This window comes from Sphaeramia orbicularis, chromosome 4 (assembly GCF_902148855.1).
Source record: "Sphaeramia orbicularis chromosome 4, fSphaOr1.1, whole genome shotgun sequence".
Classification (NCBI taxonomy): domain Eukaryota; kingdom Metazoa; phylum Chordata; class Actinopteri; order Kurtiformes; family Apogonidae; genus Sphaeramia; species Sphaeramia orbicularis.
In genome coordinates, this window is record NC_043960.1 from 15,014,999 (window position 1) to 15,036,737 (window position 21,739).

Sequence of the window (21,739 nt, forward strand, 5' to 3'; positions counted from 1 at the left end):
GAAAACAGAAAAAAAAAATGCAAATTATAATGAGAATGTTCATCTTTTATCAAACATTTTTCAGTGTTGCAGAGAATAACCAGTCTGTAAATAACAAATCTCACAAGTCTAAGGTTGAAATGGTTGAAAAAATCCATCATATGAGACAAAAACAAAGAAAAAAGAAATAAAAAGGAAGCCAAAAATGCAAGTGTGAACTCAGAATGAAACTACAACTACACATTCTTATGACTCATATGATACTTTGACTTTATTTTTGTGAAATTCTTCTTTCGTCGTCTTTTTCTGGTGGAATGAAGCTCAAACAAAAACATAAACAATGCAACAAGTGAAGACGTCAGTTTATTTAAACAAAGTGTGGCATTTGTGAGGAATGTATTATGTAGTGGTAACATTTCTAATGGGAATTGCTTAACACGAATAAGGTCCATAAGTATTTGGACAGTAACAGTTTTCGTTATTTTCCCTCTGTACACCATCACAGTGGATTTGATATGAAACAACTAAGATGTGATTGAGGATTGATTGACTTTGAGTTTTAATACAAGTAGATTAAAAAAAATATTGTATTAACCACTGAGGAATTACAGTCATTTTAGACAGAGTGCCGTGTTAACCCCACAAATGTAATAAACCGTGAACGTAATAAGAATTTCCAGTTTTTAACGTAATAATCCCACAAATGAAATAACTTTCCCACAAATGCAATAACAGTCGCCTACCACAAACGTAATACCTCATTTTCCCACAGTGTGCTCCTACCCTCTCCATTGTTATCATAATCATATCCAGACATTTTATTTACATGGTTCAAACAGGTGTCTGTTATACTTAATGAGTATAAATAATATCCAGTTCATACTGAAGCTTTTAGAATAAAACCTTTACAACATTTTCTGTTTTGTTCCTCCACTTGTATTTGTAATTAAACACCTGTTAATTTGGAATTACTACCATGTGGTGTAAATTCAACATTTGATCATTCTAAAAAGGCAAGTATCCAAAGTACAAGAATAAATGGGAAGGAAAAGAAAGATGAATGAATATTTATGCATGACTTAAATGTATGCGATGTTTTTTTATTTTATTTTATTTTATTTTTTATGCTGTTTTTATCAGATTTTAATTTGTCTTTGTTTTTATGATGGTTGTATTTTGTTGTTCTTAGCCTGCTTTGCACCCTGTGTTATCACTGGTTTTACTTATTTATTTACTTATTTACTTATTTAATCCCTTGTTTTATTTTTTTTTGTGTACGACACTTTGGCCACTTTGTTAAAGTGCATAAAGTTGGTATGGTACAGTATGGTACTAATTTGTTACTTTTGTGGGAAGTTGTTACAATTTTGGAAAAATTTGGAAGATTTTTTTTTACCATCGCACAAACGTGATAAATCCCCACAAAAGTAATAATTATTGTGTTTGTGGGAAATGAGGAATTACATTTGGGGTAGCTAACTGTTATTACATTAGTGGAAAAGTTATTACATTTGTGGGATTATTATGTAAAACGCTGCAAATATTTACTTTATTTTATTACGTTTGTGGGGAACTAACATACCTCCATTTTCAGGGGCTCAAAGGTAATCGGACAAACTAAGATCATAATGAATATGACGATTGTTTTTAACACTTGTTAGACTTCCTGCAGTCTGGAACCCATGGACATCATCATCACACTATGTTTCTTCTCTGGAGATGCTTTGCCAAGTCTTCACTGCAGCTACTTTCATCCACAATGGACCCTATGCACAGCCCCACTACTTCATGAACTTCAGGTGGGTCCTTTATTTCCTGTCTTTCATTATTGGACACACTGATTAATCCAGGTGTGCCTAATTAATCAGTAGTCACAATAACAAGTAGCAGACACACCTGGATTAATCAGTGTGTGCAATAATGAAAGACAGAAAACAAAGGACCCACCTGAAATTCAGGAAATAGTGGAGCTGTGTGTAGAGTCCATTTGTGTCACAGTCCAAATACTTACAGATCTGAGTGTATATGTTGCATTTTATCAAGGTTGAGCTCATGTGAAATACTTCATAGTTTGTGAGGCAGTCTGTCTAGTACAGAGTTGTGATGAATTATAATCTATAGTGATGTGAAACTGACATGAATTCTGATCTGACTGTTCAGACTGGGTTCAATAATAAAGAAAACAAGTGGTGCCAGGTACAACAAACCCCGCCCCTCACATGTATTGTAGCTTTTTTTGGCATCGATCCAGCTGATGTCATCACGTCTATGTGTGTGCTGATGTCAGCATATCAATTGCCTCTATATATGTGTCAAGTTTGAAGTAAATTGAAACAAAACTGATGTTTTCATAGACATTTCAAATTTTGCCCATTATAGGTAAATGGGAGAGGAAGAAAGATATATAAAAATTCATAAAAAATTTGAACTTTGATGTACTTTTCCCAAAATGTAATCACATCTTTTCTGGGTCACTGGCAATATATAAACTCAATTTGGTATGAATTCAACCAATAGTTTTGCTGCTACAGACATGTGTAATTTCGCCCATTATGAGTAAATGGGGAAAAAAAAAAAGATTTAAAAAATGTATAAAAGATTTAAACTTTGACCTATTTTTCCCAAAATGTTATGACATTTATTCTGGGTCACTAGCAATCTTTAACCTCCTAAGAACCAGGACAGGTCAGCAGAGCACAAGCTTTTTTTTCTTTTTTATTAAATAAGTGCCTATATTGGAAAGATCATGATGCAACAGTTTTTTCAGATGTAGTTTTTAAAATTTTTATGGAATGTCATTTGTGGTGGACAGTTTTCTTTTCTTTTTTTTTTGTATAAAGTTGTGAAACTCTTGTCCAGAAATGTGAACAGAAAGCCCATAGCTGGGTCTTGGGAGGATAAACCAAATCTGGTATGAATTCAACCAATAGTTTTGCTGCTATAGTGTTAACAAACAAACTGAACCAAAAACAGTACCCCTTGCCTCCCCATAAGGGGGTGGGATAAAAATCTGTATCAGCCTTTAGTGTCTACCTGTTTGTGGATCCAATTATTCTCATCTCACAATATCATTAAACCACAAATTAAAAATGAACACCTGTCTTCTCCATTTTGCCACTTGTTAGTCGCTTAATTCACTGCTGCCATTGTAGTTCTAAGTCTCAAATGTTAATACAGTAAAAATATCCCAACTAGTTTTAATGAATCTCCTCCTTCAACTATGTCTTATGCATTCATCAGGTACAAATCTAGTGCTTTAAACATAATTATGGAGACAAAACAGACGCAGGAGCCATAAAATAACCTTTTTACCGGGGCTAGAAATGTACAGATAAACAGCTGTTACTTAAAATAAAGGTTTGTTCCAGTTGTAACCATCCTGCTTTACCTTGTGTTAAACTAGGTTAGCCACCTTTGGGAGTTTATAACTGTGCTAACTCAATTTGTGGGATTTTTAAACTTGATAAATATTCTACATATTTTACCCCCTTTCACTGGAACACACTGAATCCTATTTAAGACAGTCATTTCAAAATTAATCCCAATTCCCCCCCAACTGAGCTGACATTTCCATTGTCTTAATTAAACATCAGCAAGAACTGGTGTTTGCATCAAGTTCAGTACATTCACACAATGCTGCACAAACAAGGACAAAACAACAGAAATAGAACGGAACAGGTTTATTTCCCAGAACTTTGCATAGTAAACATTGTAAAGTGTATGCTCTGGTAAAAGCCAGAAAAGCACTGATGACATATGGTTATTTAACACAACTTAATCTGAGGTATGAACAAATGTTTATCAGGAAAGAACTTGTACTTCATATAGATACGATAAATAAAATAGTTTGACGCTATGAGTCAAATCATATGTTCAACTTTCACACATTTGACATAGTATAGTTTCAAAATATGGTTTCTACAGCTAACCAAGGACATGAAAGGGTACCAAAAAACACTCAACTAGCAGTCTGCTAATATTGTCCATTAACTATAGTGCAAAAACCAACCAGATTAGCGAGAATATTCACATTTGAAGCAATGGTTACAGTTTAGCAGATTCACAGATTTTCAGTCTGCAGATTTTGAGAACTCATTTTATAAATTTTAAGGATAACTGTAGCAACCTTATGAAGAGTAGAACCATATGAGTCTATTGAGCCCTTCCTTAGGGAGTCTAATATGCATTAAATGTTTAAATGAACAATTTTGATGATTGACATAAGCTTGCTGGCCACAGAGTGCAAAACATATCTCTATCCATGAACAACAAGAGGGATGAGAATAATAGAAAAAAAGGGAGATGGTATCCCTTTGCAATACACAGAAATGAGCTGTAAATGAAAAGCTGAGATCCCAAAAATCTAAATCTGTGGAAATCCTTAAACAAGTCAAGTTTAAAGTAGTAAAAAAGCTTTAAAGATTCCAAAAAAAAAAAAGCTACAAGACACATGCAACAACACAACAGAAACAAAGAAAACAATAGATTCAGTTTTAGACTTTAGAATAAAGATAAATTAGAACTAAAGAGATTCTATGAAATAAAATGTTTAGTAAAAAAAACAGTGACAACCAATTTAAACGCAAATCCAGCGATGCTCCCAATGTCACCATTCACATAAATTAAATCTAGATTCTAAATACTCCCATATGGACCAGTGATCACAGAAATGCATATTATTCTCCCATAACACACTCTGAAAGCTGAACACAAACATCAGTATGAACTAGAAACAGAAGACTGGTGAGGCATGAAAGAAGTGACAGACATAAAAGAATGTACACATTATGTTACTAAGACACAACAAAGAACACATTATTCAGATAAACCCTGCTTCAAATGTGTTATAATCGAACACATAGTAAATAATGTGAACTCTGTCCACCTGCCTTCATACTACTCAGCTATCAACACACATCACTATTATAAACAGTATGGACACACACCTTTACCACTGCAGAAGCCTCCCAGATGCATTTACTCTACTATTTAGCACGTAATGGAAACATCCAATGTAACAGGAAAATGTTAATGACAGTACAGTATCAGTGCAGTTTCAGTGCATTAGTGTGACGTAAAGACTGTGGCTTCTACAATGATAATACTGTCAGTTCAGTTCCTGATGCTGAAAGCTTTGGTCTTCTTGATATTGAGGAGAGGAGGTTTAATCTTTGGCTTGTTGTTGGTGTCAGAGGGAGGAAACCGACGACAGTAGATGTCTGGGTACTGCTTCTGAAACTGAAGAAAAGGAAGAATTATTATGAACAATTGTTAACATTTCTCATGAATACTACCATCTGCTGTCTACGCCATTTGTATTTGTCTCCATTATATTAATATAAAATAATGAAACAGACTGTAGTGCTGTTCATCAGATTTAATTTTTAGGGTGCTTCAAATGCTTTTGAAAGTACTGTACTGCACTGTTTATAACTCAACACCATAGTACAGAACTTCATATAAAACAGAAATATAACAGTACTGTTCTGTGTGATGGGGAATGTATGAAACAATGCAAATAATTGAGTATTTACTTACAAATACATGTAAAAAGTTAAAAATCATTCTTCTGTAGACTGTTCTTGCTCAACAAAAAAACCACAATGTGTTTGCTGTATATTTGTTGCGAATATATTTTCATTGTGAATATGTTTCTGTAGTTAAAGGACGCAATTAAGTTTGGAAAACTATTTTTTGGATCATATTTTGTGTTGGATTTACAGAGATAGAAAAAGAAATTCCATTTTTAATTGTCTAAGACACTGAAGAAAATAAATACATTGATAAATAGTACAAAAGGCCTTTAAATAAACTGTACAAGGTAACAAAAGGAGCATCAAGGTATCTACATCTTGTTAGGTCACTTTTGCCAATTTGTCATAAGCAGTGAAGAGTATCTACAACTCTTTTTTTTAACCCCTCACACGTTCATTTCTTCCACATCCAAAATAACGGCTGTAGTGAACAAGCAAATTATTTAATACTGCACTTGTATAGAAATGATTCTATCAAAAGTTTTTTTGATACAGGCTTTAACCATGTAGTTCTGTAATAATTTACATCAGGGGTGTCCAAACTTTTTTTAAAGAGGGCCAGATCTGATAATGTGGAGATTGCCAGGGGCCAGTGGTCCCTTCGGATGTTTTTTAAACAGTAAAAATTGCATATAAACGCGCTGTTCTACAGCAAGTTTATTTTCATTGTCACAATATCATTTTTTTAAATGGCAGCGTAACCAAATCTGAACCACTCAGGTGTGAACAAATTAAAAAAAAACAATTCTGCCTTCCTTTCACATCTGGAGTCAGATAACATAGAACAAACTGTATGGAGTATCTTAAACATCCAAGAAGTTGATAAAAATCTTAACCCCACATTCATTTAAAACATGACTTATATGAGTAATCGTTACTCATATATTACTCAGTAATGCAAAGTCTGTTAACATTTCAGATGAAAACATATAACTCTTACTCTTGTCTTTCACAAAATTATTCAGAAAGTAACATTTGTGTCACATCTACAAGTACACAACACCAGCAGTTAGAGGCAACTAACCTGGCAACTTGGTATCCTGTCCTGGTGGTGAATTCACTGAACTCAGGTTCACATGAAGAGTCACTGTTGTGAGTTTAAAGCAGCTTGAATTTGCTTCACTTTTTCGGAGCGCAAACTCCCTGCTAGCTTGTCATATGCGTTAGCATGTTTTATCTGCTATTGTCTCTTTACATTGAATTCCTTAAACAAGGCAACAGTCTGTTGACAAATTAGGCAAACATAATTGCCTCGATTTTCAGTGAAAAAAATTGTACTTCCCATCTCTCCTGGAAGCGGCGGCCCTCACTGTCAACTTCCGTTTTTTTATTTACAGGCGCCGTGGTTAGAAATTAGCGAAAAGGGTTCACGGTAAGGTCACAGAGCCAGATAGAGTTAGAGTGGTGCTGCCACCATGAGGTGAAAGGAGAAACTGCATTTTGAACCTTTTATGATTCATGTACTCAGTTCAACAGTCCAGCGGGCCATAAATAACACATTCTAAAACTGAAGCTGTGGGCCGTATAAAATCTGACCGCGGGCCGTGATTGGCCCCCGGGCCGGACTTTGGACATGCCTGATTTACATGATAGTTTCACCTATATGAGAATATGTAGGAGTATGAAAGAATAACTAGAGTACCTATACGACGGGTTAGGGGTCATGTGAACAGGTGCTACTGTTCAAAGTTCACCACATCCAAAGTCTTTGTACTTGCAGAACTGGATCTGATGAGAACGTCTGAATTTTATTACCTGCTTCAGTTTTTTGCGTCTGTCCTTCTCATTTATGTTTTGGTCTGTCAACAGGATCTCCAGTAACTCCTCCATGGCCTGTTGGGAAGATTCCACCTTTTGCTGTTCAAACTCTGCGTCGCTAATCTGACGGCAGAACGCGTACAACGGCATCGGAGCACACAGTGGCTCGACACCATCGATAATAGGGGCGCCATCAACTGGGACCTGGGGTCAAAGGAATAATACAAAAAATATATATATATACTGTTTAGATAGTGTATGTTTAATTGCATTTTATGTATGAGTTATTGGTGTATACAGTTTATATTTTGCCATACTTTAAAGTATTCAATCTGTAATTTTAACTCAAAATATATTAACTCCGGGAAGTCATCTCAACAGCTAGAAGTAAAACAGGATGGAAATGAAAACCTAACAAGATTTTAGATGCTTGTGCATGTTTTTCCACGTTGGAGTTATAGAGTCAAAATGGATTTACTTAATACAAAACGAGTCGGGAATCGCATTACTATAAAAACAGTCCAAATTGAAAGACAGTAAATGAATATAAGAGGATAAAAAATTAACAGCAAGAGTCTGATAAATACATTTGAGCCCATATTAAATACATATAATATATAAAGTATAAATGCATATAACCCATCTTTCAGAAAGGGGGAGGAGTTGTGGTGAGCAATTGTGAGTAATTTTCTCCAGTAATAAACCCTCATATCTTATAAATGTACATTTAAGGAGTTAAGTTGTATACCTGTGCTGTGCGTAGATACTCTATATGGTCTGTGATGGCACTCAACAGATATTCTGGTACAGACAGGATGTTTTCTTGATGGTCCATGAGAAACGACACCAGTCTGGTAGCCAAAAGCTCATCCAAATCGCACTCCTCAGCACTGCCCAGAACACAGCCCGAAAATGTGTGAACCATCTAAAAAATATGAATATAAAACAAGTACATGCAGTTAAGATAAACAGCAAAGAACAATATGATGTGTGATAAAAAACGGGAACAGTGAAGAAACTAAATTAATTAAATATATGCAAGTTTTTGAGGTGACATCATCACACCAGTGTCCGGGTGCCTATGGCTGGGTGGAGGCGGGGCATGTCCACGTTCTGGCTGATGCGTGACATCATCCTCATGAGAAGCTGCAACTTCCTACGGGAAGAAGGAGGCAGGAGGAGCGTGCACAGCTGCAGGGCTTCCATGGCTACACGCTCACACTGAGGCTGCAGGACTCCTACATACAATATGAACATACACCGTCATACAGTGGTGGAGACACACGGAAGTCAGTTAATCAGCAAGGAATCAGTTTGGTGGACACATTCATCCAGAACTACTACACGATTGATGAGTGCATGGATGAATGGAAGGATTATTGACAAATGACTGCATTAGAGCTACAGCGTCAGATCAGTAAGTTCAGGTTTAAGTGTCACTGCTTCCATCATAGTGGTAATTAATGCACAGGACAGCTTGATCAGTAATATGTCAACCTGATCAGTATACTACAAAAAACAAAAACAAACAAACAAATAAAACTGCAACATAAATAAACAATACCAGTACTGAGTAATAAATCTGCATTGAGCATGAAGGCATGCAGTCTGACTAGCACACAAATGCTCCAAAAAAGCAGCAAAGTGCACTGCGAAACAAAACAAAAAGCAGTCAGGGAGAAAAAAAAAAAAAAAAAAAAAGCAAATGAGACTAAGCAACACAGCTTAATACTTCAACATCTTGACACAGTACAGTGTCCAGTTTTGCAAGTCTTTTTCCACTAGAACTTGTTATAGACTCACAGTAAAACTTTTGTGAACTTGTCAACTGACACTTTCATTTTGTAGTTGGGGTGAAGTCAGGTTTTATTTCTAAAGTACTAAATGAACAAAACTACAAAAGGACTAAATAGTTGTTAGGTGTTAGATGATTAGTGTGATTAGATGTTAAACAGCATGCAGATACAGATAGACGGGTAAAGGGGCGGGTCTTACTGTTCTCAGGTTTGGGTTGGGGGGACTGGGAGTGGCTGGCAGGTGCACACACAGGCGGTTTGAACAGTGAAAGAGGTCGAAGAGGCTTGGACACATCCAGAGAGCTGAGGCAGCGGCGGACAGGAGCGGGGGCACGGAGCGTCCACAGATTAGAAACACTGGAGGCAGGTCTGGGCCCACTGGGCCCTGAAGCAGCAGTGGATTCATGTACTTTGGCAACAGAAGCAGAAGAGGAGGAGGAGGAGGTGGGGTGACCAGTGGACAGTGAGGGGGGGTGTGAAGAAGTGGACACGTGAAGCTGGGCTGCAGGAGTGTTCACGTTGAGGCAACTGGCTGCTCGAGCTGGCAGCCTAGTTTCTTTGACTTCCTCCTCCTTGGTTTCAACAACAATATCCAGACAACTGCCCAGACTACGAGGCCGCAAGGGGTGTGACCTCAGCGCTGTCACGGGACCTGCAGAAAGTCTACTTCTACTGATAACACCTGGAAGGTTTTGATAAGAAATCGGAGTTGTGCTGGACACAGATGAACAGTCTGAGTAATCACTGGGTGTTGTGATTGCGCGGCTGTCATTCTGGCTCTTATTACTTGATATACAGGATGCCAGGCTGTCCGTGGACATGAATAGCCGTTTCCGGTTCAAGGGGGCAGGTTCATCTACAATGGTTTCTAATGAGCAGCTCCTGGTTCGTGGCCTCATAGAACCAGTTGTACTCAGATTCAAGCAACTGCCATCCAGCTGAGCGTCACCTGAGACAGCGCCACTCTCTCTCAGTGTTGCTAAGCGGGAATGAAGCACTTCTGTCATCGGCGATTCTGTCTCATCACATGTTCCCTGTCTGAGAAGCGACAGGAGGAGACACTCTGTGGAGCGGAATGATGCCTTGGCTGGAGGGGGCATTGAGGGAAGGTCTGCCTTCTTGCGCTTCCCCAGGTGGTGTGTGGTGGGTGCTGGGACATACCCACAAAACACTGGATGCAGAGGGGATGCCGACAAAGACAGAGAGAGACAAACATTGCAGGCAGAGTGTAAATGCAAGCAGACAGTGTAGGGAAAGGGAGAGGGTTTAGTTAGTATAAACTTCGACTTAAAGACAGAAACCATCAGCTGGTCAGACACAACACATAACACATAAATCCACATGGAACAAACAGCTGTTCATATCACTGTTAGGAGTCCACAAACCAAAAGGACAACCAAAAACCTCTGTTAGCAACAAAGGGTACTGTTAAAAAAAAACAAAAACACACACACAGATGCATCATACCAATGACATGTTAACATGAGAGGCAAACTGAAATATTGTAGTCATGTCGGACATTATCTGTCTGTATTTCCATAGTGAAAAATGTAGCTACTCTAAAATGAATCACATTGGCATCCACGCTGTTTCTAAAACTTGTTACGTCATCCATGAGCTTTAAGAGCAGCTACACAAAAACTAAAACTGAAGACTGATATAATAGAGACAATCTTTCATATTCAGAAATATAGTCCTATATGTTCAAAGCTTCCTAAGGTGTTGAAACACTGCTTTTGAATCTGTAAGATACATTAAGGTTTATTTTTCAGATTTATGGCTTTAAAGCTTCTTAAAACAATCTGCAGGCACCCTAGACCTATTTTGTCAGGAGTAACAGGAAAAAGTCCACCTACCCAGGACATTGATAAACAACTCATACAGTTCATATGTGAGCAACGGCTGTGGAAGGCTGTAGAAATAATCAGACACCGTTCTGAAGACATCCCTCTCAAATCCTGGATACGACGGCTGGGCGCTGTCATACTTTGGCCCTGAAAATAAAGAACAATTAATGCAAAAGTCAAACTCTGGTTTGCACTAACTGAAAATATTCATACAGAACAGAGATGTACAAGTGATCTGCTGCTACTCACAGTTAGCCAGGCTCTTCATGGCAGACAAAACCCAATGGGGGAGGTCATCTGGAGAGATGATTGACAGATTCAATTTTCGCTCATGTAGTTTTCCATAAATTAAAACCTACAGCTCTTATTAGGGCTCTTTACAGGAACGCTTTCTGTTCTTCCATATGTCACAAATGCAGACATGAAATTAACATACAGTTGCAGAAAAAATTATTACACCATCAAAAGTCATCAAAAACAATGGTTATGCAATCAAGTACTAACTCCTGTGTGTATCATGTGACTAAAACACACAGAAAAGAAAACATGGAATGCCTAAAAGCACTGTTTTTGTCAGTACAATGCCATAGCTATTGATGTAAGAACTGAAGTGATTTTGATTATTATCAAGAAAACCATGAAAAACGGCTAGGTATCAGCTCTGAAATTAAACTCTTATGAGCCATTTTTATTGTTATCATTATATTTGTCCAAACAAATGTACCTTTAGTTGTACCAGGCATTAAAATGGACAAGAAATGGAAGAAAATAAGGGTGGTCTAATAATTTGTTTCTGCAACTGTAAGTCAACACAAACAAAGGACAAAGAATGTGACACACCATAGACTACTGCCACTCTGATAAGTCAAGATAAACAAAGGAGTTTGTACCTAGAAGGGAAACTTAACACATGGATGTGGTTTGGGTACGAAAAGTCTAACACAGACTGCCCTCATGAGTGTTTTCAGTTTACTCATAACTTAAACAGGAATATTTTGTATTTTGTTAGATGCTTAATTTATAAATTCCCTCCATGGGGATGAATAAAGTTTATCTGTAATGGAAAATTTGCACAAATGTTCTAGATAAAAGGAAAAAAAATAACCAATTAAATTGCATTCAATTTGTTGAGTTTGTAATTCAAAATAGACCGGTTCATGTATTGACTAGATTAATAATCAGTTTTCATGTACAGACAAAAAGTAATACCAAACATACTGGTTTTGTCTTCCAGTGTGACCACTCCATGTTTGTTGACTTTGGTCATATTATGGATGATATTTTGTGGATTTACATAACGTTGGTCTAAAACTTCATCAAGAGATGCAACACCCAGAATCCTTTGCAGGCTGAAAAATAAAAAACACAAAGTTTAGTCAAACAAAAAAACCCTTCATCAGACATGGTACTTTTCTCACTGCTTAGCCATGCATTAGATCTGTATGAATTCACAGATTAAACAGGATTTTCAGCTCAATGTGTTTGTACTGGGTCATTGTGATGTCTTTCCAGATGTCATGCTCATCTCCCACTGTCAGATCTCGCCTCTGTGCCTTCTGCTCTGTTGGCTGATCCTCACCCTGTGTTGTGAGCACACCATCCGCATTTTCCTAAAAATGACAAACATGACAATATAATATGTTCAATTTTAAAACATAAGGCTGGGCTGATCTAATATACTGCATTCAGTCTAACTCACCTGTGTCTCCTTTTCATGCTTTTTAATGCCCCTAAACCTGAAGAAGCTCTCCTTGTCCCTGAATGAATTCTTCTTCTTTACAGAACCAGGAGCTAAGGCTGGCTTTTGGCCTGGACAGGGAATAGGCTTTAGAGGGGAAGTAGATGGGAATCTAGGAGGAGAAAGAAAGGGCAAACAACTGTCATTTCTACTCTAACAATAGTTAATTTTAGTTAAACATATGCAATTGAAAAGAAACACATAAGATCATAGGAATTATTTTAACAAAACACACTTTATATGGCATAAAATAATCTAATTTAATAGTATTTAACAACAGAGGGCCTGGGTTTAAGTATTTGCCCTTCTAGCAAAAATACCTGTACAGGACATTGTTATCCTCCAGATCCTCTGTGCCCCAGCGACCCTTGACATCTTCAATCACATGGTTCTTTAGAAACTTCTTCAGGAGTTGTACTGTTTGCTGCCTGGTGACATCTGGGCCAAAATTACTGTTACTACGGAGCAGCTGGTGTAGCCAATCCACTGCAGAGGTGGCAGTGAAGCAGGAGGCATAATGTCGGAAGTTTTGGCGGTGTTTCCTGAGGGGCATACCAGCCCGAAACAAACGAGTCACCTCATTCCACTAGAAAATGACATGCACAGAGTTTAATACAGGACAATCTGGATAATAGAGCTGAACTCAATTGACAATTTCAGTGGATGTTTAACAGCTTAAATGACTATAATAAGAGTTCAAAGTGCATGTTTCAAGTACTGAGCTAGGTGAGAGGAATGACATTTAGCACAGAAAGCATTAACATAGTTCACACTCTTCTCTAGGGATCATTTTCCAGGATGTTTTCAGTGATGACATAATTGCTGTGAGACAGGGACATTGCTCCATAGGCTAATATGTTCCCCTCTGGTGAACCACAGAAATGTAATTAAAGTAACAAAAAAAAAAAAAGCCTTAAACATAGCTAACCACATTTCTTCTAATACGCATTAATAAACTAAATGTTTCAGTGTAAATATGGCACAAGTTTATTTAACATTTGGTCCATTTTACTATATCTTATAAGGATTTTGTAAAGAAAAAATTGGTTAAAAGACACAGATTGTGGTGGAGACTGGACAATTAGTGAGTGGAACAAGATATTAATGTTTTTACAAGTAAAGCAATACTGAAAACAAAGCAGCTTTCTCAGATTCATACAATCCAACATGACCATATTCAGTAATAATTCACAATTAAAAGATTTAATTATTTAACGAACCAACTGATGGCAGCATCTATTTAACTATTCCATTATTGTGATTTTTATTGTGTAACTCGGTTGTAACATAAGCAGCAACATTGAACTATTTGTTTTCTTAAGTGTTTAGCTAACTGTTGGTCTTTATGTAAGTATTATAAATTACAATGAGGTTGAATTAGCTAATAACTGGACAAATATAAAGTTAAAATAAAGTAGTTAGAGTTAATGCAACCTGTGTGACATAGGTCTTGGCGACTCAGCTGAGTTACTTTATTGCAGTGTCTTAAAAGTCAATATTTACCAAACAACATATTAAGCTAACCTTATCCCTATTTTGTAAAACAAACCTCGAAGAAACCTCGAAGCGTTTACACAAACACAAAATTAAAATTTGAAATAAAAGTACAGATGTTGCAGCTATTGGGTCCAATTTTCCTGTTGAAATGAGCTAACTGTTAGCTAAACTAACTAAGTAGAAGGAGATAACAACCGCTCCAGTACACGGTAACTTACCAGTTTTGTGGCTCGGTACGGCCCCGGAGTGATAACATGTGTATTCATCTTTAAGGAAAAACACACCACTACTGTTTCATATTCATTCGATAAAAGAGGAAGGTCTTAAAGTCCATTCCTTGGTGCAGTTTCCAGACGGTAACAGTGATGTGCCCTCGGTGCTCCGGCGGTGGCTGAGCTCCGTCTGTTCAAAATTACGAGCCGGACTTTTCTGACACGGGATTGGACGACACTCTAGTCACGTGGTTCGGCGGAGAGGCGGAAGAGGGTGGGGGATCAAAACAAACAATACATGTAAAGTTCCAGGCCTGCACACAGTCTGAGAAGAAAACCACACAGTTTGACTCGATTCCATGACAAATGACCACAAGACACATGCCCACAAGACAACTGCCCACAACCTTAATGAAAAAAGAGACAAATGCCCACAATTTGTAGTATGGCATTATTCCAATGGGGGAACTACATGAAGCATGCAAATATTGCAGATATTTTAAGTACATATGTACTGCAGATATCTACATATGTAATCAGTATTCAGTTGTTAAGCAGCATACATTGTTACTTTAATTTTAATTAATCAATACTAATAAAACACTAAACAAGTTTTTCAAATGTGATGGGTGATTGATCTCAGTATTTACATAATTCTTAGAGGTTTCTTAAAAAATGTCTGAAAAACAAAATCCTACAAACAATTTTCTCTTTGATTTATGATCTATTCATTCATTCATTCATTCATTCATTCATTCATTATCTGAACCCGCTTTATCCTCACTAGGGTCATGGGGGTTGCTTGGAGCCTATCCCAGCTACTTATGGGCGAAGGCGGGGTACACCCTGGACATTTCGCCAGTTCACCGCGGGGCTTATTATCTAATAAAGGCTTAATTCAGATCCTGTATCAATAATGTTACAATGACATAACTATTTCGACTATTGTTGCTTAAAAACTGAATACTGATTACATATGTAGATATCTGCAGTACATATGTACTTAAAATATCTGCAATATTTGCATGCTTCATATAGTTCCCCCATTGGAATAATGTCATACTACAAATTGTGGGCATTTGTCTCTTTTTTCATTAAGGTTGTGGGCATTTGTCTTGTGGGCATTTGTCTGCACACCGTTTGACTCAGAATGTTTCAGAACAAATTTGTGGCAGCTGATCCTAACTAGTTCCATTTTTCACCTTTATCTCAAACTGAATGAAGTGCTCTATTGGCTCAGTTTAAAACTGCCCTCCTTAAAGTAAGCCATTTAAAAACTGCCTAGCATTAGATGAAACATGCAATAAAAACAGGCCTTTATTTATAAACTTATGAAAAATTTATGTTTTAGTTCTCACGGGACAGTGGTGTTATAAATGTGATGATCTTATAGAATAGAATTCACTGATGCATTGTTACTTATAGTTAAAATGGGTAGAGCATCTACAGCAGTAAAATGGAACACAGGAATCCATAAACATCAAATTTAGTAGTAAACACTGTAAGGGATGGGTTGTTTTATTACACAATACTTTGACTACAGTTTAACTTATACAAATGCCTTCAGTTTTTGAATGCAGAACTTTGCTCACTGGGATTTTTTTTAGCTAGTGACCTAAAGGATTTGAACATCTTCAACCAGAGAGACTTCAGTCACATGACTTATTACCACGTATAATCTGTCAAAAGTCAGTTTTAATTGTGCAGTAAAATGGTCTGTAATTAAAAATGCTAAATTGTACTAAATTGTATACTAAATTTGAGCTTGTAGTCAGTGGCTCAGCTTTTTATGAAGGATAACTCACCAGATGTGTATTCAACCTGACTTGAAACTTCCTTGACCTGAAGAGTGACTTGATTTGTCTTTATTGGCTTTTAACAGGGAGTCGACTTGTTTGAGTTTCACCAGGAACTTGCTTTAGTTTGTTTTAGTCTTTGCTTGAGACTTGAAGGTTCAGACTCAAGACTTATTTGATGCTTGCACATGTGTGACTTACTCTTACCTCTATCTTCAACCACTTATCGTAGATATGACAAAACTTGGGGGAAAACATGATTTATGCTTTAAAGATTAAAACTTTATCATTCAGTTTAGCATGAACAAAAATATTGTGCCGTGGTATAAGTCAAGAAGCTGCAGTGTCACTGTGAATGCACTGTGAAGGCATGTGTATTCACACATTCTTTAGCTGGATGAGGACATTAACATATCTCACAAGTCTTTTGTGGAGAAGATCACTTCATACTGGGAGGGTTAGGCTACTTCTATAGACATGGTAATCTGTGTTAACAGTAGCCCCCACTGGACTGTAAATCATTGGTAGCCATTACAGTTTGGTGTTCACTTGAATTCGCATTTACTTATGTAACTGTTGTGGTTTATTTCTCACCCTGTGATTCATTTCATGACTGCCCATTTTCAAAACAGTAAAATCCATAAAGATTCATAAAAATATGTTCATAAAGTAATATAAGACAAAATAAATGGGTGAAAGGTAATACTAATTAAATTTAAAAGAACAAACCTGTTTCTAAAAATGTCCTGTACACTCCTGTTGCAGCAAACTTAAAAACAAGTGACAAAACTTCAAAGGAGACATGATATGTAATAGTATTGCACGGTAGATTTATTGCCATCTGGGCTTTTACGCAATAAGTACATGCACATATTTTGTGAATTTTCCCCTGGGAATTAATATTGTTAATCTGCATCTGTAAATAAAGTACGCATTTGTTTGTATGTTTGAATTAAAAGGCCTCAAAGAAACTTACACATTAGAGCAGTTCTGCAGCTGAACCCCTGGGAAAGACTGACCCCATCTGGTTGTAAATAAAATGTAAAAGCAGACTTGTTACAGCAGCAAAGTTTGCAAATATACTAAGCAACTTTAGAAACGCACATTTAAAAATTTGCTAGAATTGACATGAAATGTACTCAGATGCTCCAAACAGTTTCTCAGACACACAATATACTGTTGTTCTGCCTGACTGATTGTGCTTTTTCTGAACCACAGACCAATTTATGAAAGTAGTTCTCAAGTGTACAAACTGGGCAAGGGAGTGAAATACTGGGGTGGGCTAAATTGTTAACCAAAACTGTCCGGCTTTGTACACAAGTGACCCTCCTCATAAAAACCCTGAAGTAAAAATTGGGGAATTATTTGTAGCAAAAAATGTCATGCTTGAGTGCAGCCTTGTAAGAATGAATGGTACTGTCAAATTTGTACAGTCTGATTAAATAAACTGTTTCCTTGATTCAAAGTCTTGTGTGCATGTCTCCCAGAATGTGTGCAATAAGAACCATAACTGTAATGGGAAATATAGTCCATGAATTAAAAGTAAAATATTCATGAATTTCATTGTGCATTTTTAAAGTTACTTAGTGTACTTTACTTGGAAAGTTCACTGACAGCAGGGATATCAAACTTGCGGCCCCTTGGCCAAAACTGTCCCATTAAAGGGTCCTGTCCGACCTGTGGGATTAATTTGTGAGGGGCAAAACTCAAGATATTAACAATCAATGGTGTCAAACTCATTTTAGTTCAGGGGCCACGTACAGCCCAATTTCATCTCAAGTGGATTGGACCAGTAATAAAGCATATTAACCTATAAATAATGACAACTCCTAATTTTTCCTCTTTGTTTTAGTGTGGAAAAAGTAAAATTACATGATGAAAATGTTGACATTTACAAACTATGCTTTCACAAAAAAGGCAAATTATCTAAACAGCCATGAACAACCTGAAATTTCTTATGACAAGTAAATGTAATTTTAATAATATTATACCTGTTACTAAATGTTGTCTGCCTTTGTAGATCTACTGCGGTCTGTAAGTTGTAATGTGAAGCTGAGGCATAATATTGTCAAAATTGCATGTGAAAACAAAGAGAAAAAATTGGAGTAATTATAGATTCTTATGCTATTATTTTAATAGTCCGGCCTGCTTGACATCATATTGAGCTACAGTATATATGACCCCCAAACTGAAATGAGTTTGACAGCCCTGACCTACAGTGTTTGTGTCACTTCATCAGCATATGTATCTGTCAACTTTATTTGAAACCTCTATGTTTTCTTGAGAGCTGGGGGAAAAAAATCACCAGTTTTCAGAACATGTGGAGTGTATGTGACAGTTCATCTGCATTTAACCAAAGGACCTTACTTACTGAATTATGTAAGATATATTTTTATTATTTATTTTTTATCTTTTTAGCACATAACAGTTTAATCCAATGTTGATTTAAAATATATACATATAAAAAAAATACCAAAATACACGTAAAGACAAAAGCACAGAAGAGGACAAGGGCCACTGGAAAAAAATTTAATTAAAATTAAGGTCCAATATATATTTATTATTATTATTATGAGGAAAAAGAGTCAGAATTCTGAGATTAAAGCCATAATTCTGAGAAAAAAACTCAGAATTCTTAGTTTAAAGTCAGAATTTTGAATTTAAAGTCAGAATTCTGAGGGGAAAAAAGTCAGAATTCTGAGTTTAAAGTGAGAAGAAAAAAAGTCAGAATTCTGAGAATAAAGTCAGAATTCTTAGTTTAAAGTCAGATTCTGAGGGAAAAAAAAGTCAGACTTCTGAGTTTAAAGTGAGAATTCTGAGAAAAAAATTACTTTTTTCTCAAAAAAAAAAAAAAAAAAAAAAAGTATATATATATATATATATATATATATATATATATATATATATATATATATGTAGGACCATTTCTTTCGAGTGGCCCTAATCCTCTTCCATACAAAAGAATAACAACAACATATGAACAATGACATCAAACATGTGAAGCAGGAGGATAGTTCATATACTGTTATGTAGTTTATCCACATCGATGCATCAGATGAAATGTACAGGTGTTCCATGACAGAGGTTGCATCCCGTCACAAAACACTGCCGTGACCCGGATTCGAACCGGGGTTGCTGCGGCCACAACGCAGAGTACTAACCACTATACGATCACGGCGAGCTGTGTTCCACATGGAACGATGCGTTCATTTAACTAGATAATTCATTATTGTCTAAAACCACAGTCCGGTGTAAATATCAGCACATTTACAAAGATATCCCACCTAAGCAAACACAACTAAATCAACGTGCTATGCAATCTGAGGCGTTGTTTGGATGTTTTCTCACATGTGGATGAACCGCTTCAGCTGTTAAAGCCCCGACCAGGCAACCGTGCATAACCAGGCACAGATGTATCACTCGGAACGAAAAAAGCTCTTCCATAATTTGGTCTAAACAAAAACGTCCACATGTTCTTATGCGCCACAATGCAGAGTCTGAGAACAATGAAACCATAACTCTGATCACTTATATATCTTGAGGCCAAAAAACCCCCTGACTATATTAAAATGTGACAATAAATGCTAACGGTCATAAAATGAGAAGAGAGTAACCCTCTTCATTTTTTGATTGTCAAAGCCAAGGGGCGTGGCCTAAAGGAAGTTTAAAAACGTAGTCAACAAATGATTGGTCGACAGCTGTGTATTCATATGGATTCGCTGTATTCTGTTCATTCACTGGACCAGACGTAACAGACCCTCGTTTGTGATTGGCTAACGGAACAACACATCAAAATTTAAAATTACGGCAGACGCTTTTCAGCCGTGTTGAAGGAAGTGTGTAACGTTTGGTTGTTACTTCGTATCACAGTAGAGCGGAGCACATGGACTGATACGGACAACATTTAATAAATATACTGTCTGTTTACCAGGACAGTTGTGGTTTAGTTACAGAAAATGACGGAAACGCTCACTTCAACGCGTGGAGGATTTTTAGACTTCAGTCCGGTGAGAAGAGACAACAATAACAAGGAAAATGACCTTCCGGTTCTGAGTTTGATCCAGTTTTCTAAGGCTCCGTTTGTAACGTTTGGATCCGTAAAACTGGGAACCTCCAAGTCGGCTGTTCTGCGTATTGACAATCCTACCGAGGATGCAGAAGCGGAGGTTACAGTGGAAAGGATCCCATCCAGTAAAGGCTTTTCTGTGGATCACAACACCTTCACCATTCAGGTGAGATAGCATCCTTTTCTTTTATGCAAGTCGTTTTCATAAACAACAGTGCAACGTGCTGTCCAGAGACCCATTCAATCATATAAAATAAAATCAAAGGATATCTAAGTAATATAATTTCATTTCACGTTTATTTCAAACCTGCTACCACATTTATACACTTAATAGAGATTTCATGACAAATACCCACAAGACAAATGCCCACAACCTTAATGAAAAAAGAGACAAATGCCCACAATTTGTAGTATGGCATTATTCCAATGGGGGAACTATATGAAGCATGCAAATACTGCAGATATTTTAAGTACATATGTACTGCAGATATCTACATATGTTATCATTATTCAGTTGTTAAGCAACAATAGTCCAGATAGGTATGTCATTGTAACATTATTGATACAGGATCTGAATTAAGCCTTTATGATGTGTGAATACATTAAAATAATGCAAAAGGACAGTTTAATTTTGATTTCTTTTTGTGGAGAATATTTTATGAATACTCAGGTGCTACATGTACACACACACACACACACATACACATCATATATATATATATATATATATATATATATATATATATATATATATATATATATATATATATAAAAGGATATATATATATATATATATATATATATATATATATATATATATATATATATCTCCTTTTACAAAAAATGTGAATAATCTGAACAGATATGAACAACCTGAAATTTCTTAAGAGAAGTATGTGGAATAGTACCAATATTCTGCCTGTTACTACTGTAAATGTTTTGTGTATTTGTAGATCCACTGTGATCTGTAAGTGGTGATGCATATGTATAAATGATCAACTAAGGCGTAATATTGTTAAAATTGCACTTATTTTTCTTAAGAATTTTCAGGTTGTTCATATTTGTTCATGCTATTTTCAAGTACAATTTGTAGATGTAAACATTTTCATTACAGACTTTTACTTTTTTCACTCAAAAACATAGAGAAAACTTTGGTGTTGACATTATTTATAAGTTCTTAACCTATTATTTACATTATTTTACTGGTCTGGCCCACTTTAGATCATATTAGACTGAATGTGGCCCCTGAACTCAAATAAGTTTGACACCCCTGATCTATATGATCAATAGATTAGATATATTAAAATACATGATTTTTAACTTAAAAATGCAGAGCATGATAATAGAATAAATTGTGATAAATCACTTAAGAAAGGTTAAAAATAGAGAAAAATCCGTATGGGAACTGCCACAGAAGTAGCACTGGGTCTTTATGGGTTAAATAATTTAGCATTAGTTCAACAGATCTGCAACAGGATGAGAGTCAGAACCACATCCCGACAAACATGAACCACTG

At 36.4% G+C, this 21,739-nt stretch overlaps 2 protein-coding genes and 1 non-coding gene across 3 annotated transcripts in view; 1 reads left to right on the forward strand and 2 right to left on the reverse strand.

The window, feature by feature from the left end:
* Positions 1-3,641: 3,641 nt before the first annotated feature.
* On the reverse strand, positions 3,642-14,525 carry depdc1a (DEP domain containing 1a). The gene is made up of 12 exons (XM_030131325.1): positions 14,368-14,525; positions 12,973-13,238; positions 12,614-12,764; positions 12,403-12,524; positions 12,133-12,263; positions 11,164-11,211; positions 10,924-11,061; positions 9,267-10,238; positions 8,337-8,509; positions 8,020-8,196; positions 7,269-7,475; positions 3,642-5,217 (listed from the first exon to the last, which is right to left on the reverse strand). Exons 1-12 carry the CDS (start codon positions 14,413-14,415, stop codon positions 5,092-5,094), a joined length of 2,559 nt encoding a protein of 852 aa, XP_029987185.1. The 5' UTR covers positions 14,416-14,525; the 3' UTR covers positions 3,642-5,091.
* A 4,738-nt stretch (positions 14,526-19,263) lies between these two features.
* trnah-gug (transfer RNA histidin (anticodon GUG)) lies at positions 19,264-19,335 on the reverse strand. The gene has a single exon. It is a non-coding gene; the product is annotated as a tRNA-His (tRNA).
* A 716-nt stretch (positions 19,336-20,051) lies between these two features.
* Positions 20,052-21,739, forward strand: part of aspm (assembly factor for spindle microtubules) — a 33,492-nt gene continuing 31,804 nt past the window's right edge. Inside the window, exon 1 of the mRNA XM_030132752.1 lies at positions 20,052-20,389. Coding sequence (XP_029988612.1) covers positions 20,114-20,389 — 276 coding nt within the window. The 5' untranslated portion in view covers positions 20,052-20,113. The remainder of the gene's footprint in view (positions 20,390-21,739) is intronic.